We start from the raw sequence: 5,369 nt of genomic DNA on the forward strand, positions 1-5,369 counted from the left end.
AACAGCAACTTTATTAAGAAGTTCAAATATCCCATGCTCTTATAATTAATGAAAAAGCCTGATAAAACCAACAGAAGCAAGTTAACAGTCAAGCTAATCCTCTATTTCTTGCTTGCTCTCCCTTTTTCACCATAGAATTGACCATCAAAGCCACCATTACATGCATTCCATACAACAAGCAGAGTTACCAAACAGAATTTTAAGCAAGCCATGCAATCCATGAACATTGATTATTAAGAAGCCTGCACCCTTGCACACTCGGTTGACCAAACCATAGCATAAAGGTATGGCTTATCACAAAAAAAAAAAACCAAACCATAGCATAAAGGTATGGCTTATCACAAAAAAAAAAAAAAAAAAAAAAAAAAAAAAAAACTTGCATACTAGTTATCAATTTTAATTATATTTTGTAAGTTGCCAACCCAACCCAAACCAGCAAACATGCATCCTTAATTCTACCGAGGTTTCAGACGTAATCCAGGCCCAAACTCTCTCCAAACCGAGCCCCAAGCTTAATCCTAGGCCAGCTAAGCACGATAGGCTTCGGACTGGCCCATACCCAGACTCCGAGTTCCAACCCTGTGTTAAGCTGCAAACAACAAATTGGATGGTAATATTATATGACTTAGACCTTTTGATCATTAAATCCAAATTTCCAGAATTTTACGTTTAATTTTAACAATTTTTCATCAACATGCCCAGATTTGAGGAAACTTGTCTAATGGTATCAAAATTCTCAATTTTGTCCATGTTCTACTCACAACTATCATAAAGGCACGGACATATAAACTACAATTAATCTTCATCTTCTTCCCTATAAAAAGAAAATTTAATCTAAATTTCTATTTAAATATCATAGCTTAGAGTTCCCACTACTCAAACCATCTTAAAGCCTCAAATCTTTTACATGCAAGGCATGGGCCAATACTAGCAAATCCTAAAATGTAACGCATCATGGATGCACCATCCGCAATTAAGAGAGATGGTTTATAAGCTTGGATGTATTCCATCAAACATGGCAAGTTAATACACAAAACATCATTTCCTCCCTTTCCAGGGACAGCTTGATGCCACTTTGCCACTAAAGGAAAAAAAAAAAAGATGTACCGGCTCGTGAATCCAAGCAAGCATGCAACCCAAAAGAGTAACTCGATTTTTTTTTTTTAACCTTCTTTTCCTCCTGGGTTTTTGTCTGTATTCCTTTTGACCGCTATTTCCTCTTCCACCAAACATCGGGAGCAAGCAACCAAACAACTACTGCTACTACCAAAAGTTCCCATTAAAGAGGCTGAGTAATAGAGAGAGAAACAAAGTGATAAGGCAAACCGTTCGAATTTTTGAACAAATTTGTTATTCCACTAAATCCGAAACTTAAAAATTGAATTCAAAGTAAAACATCGTACACAAATCGTTTTGTAGTAGAAGATGAGAAGAAGAGAAACATGGACTAATGGAGAATAAGTGATGAGCAACTCATTATAGATTCCCTCGCAAAATTGGGAAGATTTTTCTTCTTTCCTTTTAAATAATTCTTAAGATATCCCAAAATTTAATCCCAAATTCTCCAGCCAAAACGAAGGGCACCGAACCGGGGCCAACTCCGGTTCACAGCAGCGGCGCCCTAATGGGGACACCCTTCTTCCTCCGGTTCACGACCTCCGGACCGGGCGGGCGGCCCGCGCTGCTTCTTTGCCGCCGGGCGAGGGACTCCGTCCCGGCGGTGCTCCAGGTGGCCCGGGCCCCCGAGCCGCCGCCCCCGGCGGAGGAGCCGGAGGAGGTGGCGGAGGCGGACTCGAGAATGGAGTCGGGCGTGAGATGGCCCTCGTCCAGCTCGAACGAGCTCGGCAGCGGTAGGAATTCGCACTCTCGGAGCTCCCTCGCCAGCCCTCCCCCGTTCCTCAACAACAGCTTCACCTGCTCTCCGGCCAACAACAAGACAATCAGAAGAGAGAGAAACGAGAGCCTTTTTTCCCCCTCTATACAACTTTTAGAGGAATTGAAGGCATTGCGTGGCTCCGAAATGTCTCGAAATCCGATCAGATGTAATTAAATACCTTGCAGGAGAGGGAGCAGAAGAGGTAGGGGTCCTGAAGGGGGCGGTCGCAGGAGCGGCAGGCGTTGCCGGAGCCGCGAAACGGCCGGCTCAGTGCCCGCTCGTTCAAAAACACAACCTTTGCGCCGTTCGCCGTGTACGACTGCCACCAATTCCGCCAGAGATTCAGCACAAAATAACCCAATTGAAAGAACAGTACAATCGAATTAATTAATCCAAAGAGATACGTATGTTTACCAAAACGTGTTTTTGTCTAAAAAAAATTCATTCTTGTTTACCTGGGTCGCGTAATTCCAAACTTTTCAAAAGAAACTAAAAAATAAAAAACAGAACGTGTGTGAAAGAGGGAATCTTTCTTGCTTACTTGAACGGAAGAACAGTCGATCAACTTCCCCAGATCGCCCACTCGAACAACGTCGTGATACACATATCTCCGAATCTATAACAAAAAAATCGGGGAAAAAAAACTGTATAGAAAGAGAAAAATCGTCTCTTTGTATCTTTTTCTGCTTCAAAAGCCAATTTTTTAAAGTGAGGTTAATGGATAAAACAGGCAGAGAAAGAAGACCTGGAGGAGGCGGTGAGGGCGGTGAGGAGGGAGGCATTGGGGGCAGAAGCTAGAGCAGCAGTCGAGACAGAAGATGTTCTTCTCGTTCTTCTTTGCCGTCTCGTGGATCATGCATGGATTAAAGAATCTTTCTCCTAGCATGGTTTCCAACCAGTTGGGCATCCCGCCAGTGAAACCCACCTGCCCAAAATTCCATCTCTCTCTCTTTAATTCAACAAAAAGATCGGATTTTTATACTTACTAATGCGAAAAGATCAAAATTCTATATAAACAAAAGAAAAGATCACCAAAATGATTCCACAAAAGAGAAGAACACACCATCTTCGCTTCCCTTACTTCAGCAGATACGAGGACTGGGAGAAACAGAATGGAAGTTTGGAAGAAGTGCACGAAACACACGAAACACCACGCGAGCGAGTGAGAGAGAGAGAGAGGAGGAGGGAAAAGAGGAAAGGCGAGAGGAGAGACGAGAGATGAAAAGGTTAGCGGCCCCTGTGCTCTCCCTGGCGAGGTTGGAAATGTTGCCTGAAAAAAAAAAAAAAGGAATTACGAAGCCAGCATTTAAGAAGAGCAATGCAGGGTATACCAGGCTCAACGACCTAACCATAAAAGAAATTATTTGAATTTTAAAAAAAAAATCTATCCTCTACCTACTTAACTCCCTAATATAGAATTGTTACGGGGGAACTTAGCCACCATGCCCCACGTGACCGGCACGCGCGCCCAGGAAGACTACGGCAGCCCCTTGATCCAGCAATCCGACCCCGAGTCGGACATCTTCGGCTCCGCAGCCCGACCCCGAGTCGGCAGCCCCTTGATCCAGCAATCCGACCCCGAGTCGGACATCTTCGTCTCCGCAGCCCGACCCCGAGTCGGACATCTCTCGACAACGACAGGCTATTCCCCAGAGGCACGCCGCAGCCTCCTGCTCCACTACTCCCTGCAACGGTTGTATCTGGCGCTGCTCCACGATCCCCTGTAACAGCCGTACAAGGCGGAGCTCCACTACGCCCTGTCATGGCCGTACCCAGCACTGCCCCACGACGCCCTGTAACGGCCGTGTCAGTGGCAGCTCCATCGTGCCCCACGATGACGAACCCCCCTGAAAGACCCCCCAGCCTGGTATATATGCGGCTGGGAGGAGGAGGGGGGGTAAGCAAGAACTTCCAGAGCATTCTCTTACTTGCTACTATTATCTCTCTCCAATCTCCTCTGACTTGATCGTCGGAGGGCCCCCACTACCCCAGTGGTGGTGCGAGGCTTGCTTGCAGGTTTCCCGGTGGAAGGTGGAGCGCAATCAACACCAACCAAGGCAACCCAAACGGAACCCCGTTCACACCGCTGTGCCAATCGTTCTCGGTTTGGACCACCAGCAACAGTTGGCGCTAGAGGAAGGGCACCGAATCTCAGAGCGATAGTAATGGCACGGCGAGGTGGTCGTGGAGCTTCCAATGCCTCCGGTCGTGGGGCCTCTCGCGCCTCCGGCCGGGAGGCCGCTGCGTCTCCAACACATTCTCAGCAACACTCCACCGCTCCACCTCCCATTCAGATGGTCGAAGCCGCTCAGTTCGACCAGTTAGCCCAGCAGGTTCGCACCCTCGCGGAGGCAGTGCAGAACCTGCAGGGTGTGATGTCTCGGGCGCCGCAGCGGGCCCAGGAGCCGCTGCTCCCTGAGCGCTCACCTGTCCTCCTCAACCCGTGCTCCTTCCTCTCCCATGGGGAGGAGCGCCGGCGCGAGGAAGATTCTCGAGCACGGTCCATTCTGCCGGGACCTTCACATCGGAGCTGCGCGGGGTACGAGAGGCGGGCCCGGGCGCGTTCCCAGACCCCCCAGTCCTCAAGGAACCCGCGCTCCAGTCGGTCCCCCTCTCGGTGCTCCTTGTCTCCCACCCATCGGTCGCGCTCCCTGGACCGGCGGGTGGACGATCTCCACCGACAACTCCAGGTCCTGAAGGGCCACTCCAAAGATCCCTTCGCCGACTTGGAGATCCCCTCCCAGCCGGCGCTTGCCTCGAGGATCCTGCGGACCCCGAATCCGCCGGGGTTCAAAATGCCGGCGATCGAGCCCTATGATGGGGCGGCGGACCCGCGGGATCACGTCGAGAGTTTCAGGACCCTTATGCTCCTCCACGGAGCATCAGATCCTCTCCTCTGCAAGGCCTTCCCGGCGACCCTCCGTGGCCCGGCAAGGGCGTGGTTCGCCGGCTTGGAGGCTAACTCAATCCAGTCCTTCGACCAGTTTACTCGCCTCTTCATCACCCATTTCGCCATCAGTAGCCGGCGGCGACTGGTCTCCGACTCCCTCTTTGATGTCCGGCAAAACGAGGGAGAAAGCCTGCGGGATTATCTTATCCGCTTCAACAAGGCTACGCTGGAAGTCCGGAACCTGAGCCAGGAGGTGGCTCTTTCAGCCCTGAAGCGTGGCTTCCGAAAGGGCAGACTCACCTTCTCCCTGGACAAACGCCTGCCGCGGAGCTTCCCGGAGCTGTTGTCCCGGGCGAACCAGTATGCGGACGCCGAGGAGGCGGCCGCCCACCGGAGCAAGGAGGCCGCCGAGATCCCTCCAAAGCTCGGGAAGAAAAGGCGAAAAGAGGCACGCCAGAGGAGGAGCCCGACGCCTCAACGTCGGCGCAGAAGCCTGTCGCCGGCGAGGAACCACGGCGCCCTACGCCCTCGTTCTCCGCCCCGACGTTTCAACCGGTACACTCCTCTCCTGACTCCCCGGGCCCAGATCCTCATGGAAATCAA

The 5,369-nt window shown here is 50.7% G+C and overlaps 1 protein-coding gene across 1 annotated transcript; it reads right to left on the bottom strand.

Annotated features, from left to right (window-relative positions):
* Positions 1–345: 345 nt before the first annotated feature.
* On the bottom strand, positions 346–3,147 carry LOC103712164 (protein RGF1 INDUCIBLE TRANSCRIPTION FACTOR 1-like). The gene is made up of 5 exons (XM_008798611.6): positions 2,940–3,147; positions 2,622–2,801; positions 2,418–2,492; positions 2,055–2,195; positions 346–1,914 (listed from the first exon to the last, which is right to left on the bottom strand). The coding sequence occupies exons 1-5, from the start codon at positions 2,940–2,942 to the stop codon at positions 1,606–1,608; spliced, it is 708 nt and encodes a 235-aa protein (XP_008796833.4). The 5' UTR covers positions 2,943–3,147; the 3' UTR covers positions 346–1,605.
* Between the last annotated feature and the right edge of the window lie 2,222 nt (positions 3,148–5,369).

This window comes from Phoenix dactylifera, chromosome 6, assembly GCF_051530095.1.
Source record: "Phoenix dactylifera cultivar Ajwa chromosome 6, Ajwa_hap1_PhDact_Kaust_v1.1, whole genome shotgun sequence".
NCBI lineage: Eukaryota > Viridiplantae > Streptophyta > Magnoliopsida > Arecales > Arecaceae > Phoenix > Phoenix dactylifera.

Excerpts from the sequence above, each read along its gene's own strand:
- LOC103712164 (XM_008798611.6), bottom strand. Across the intron at positions 2,196-2,417 it reads TCGACTGTTCTTCCGTTCAA|TCGTACACGGCGAACGGCGC; the intron begins GTAAGCAAGAAA and ends AATTGGTGGCAG. Across the intron at positions 1,915-2,054 it reads TCTGCTCCCTCTCCTGCAAG|GTGAAGCTGTTGTTGAGGAA; the intron begins GTATTTAATTAC and ends GCCGGAGAGCAG.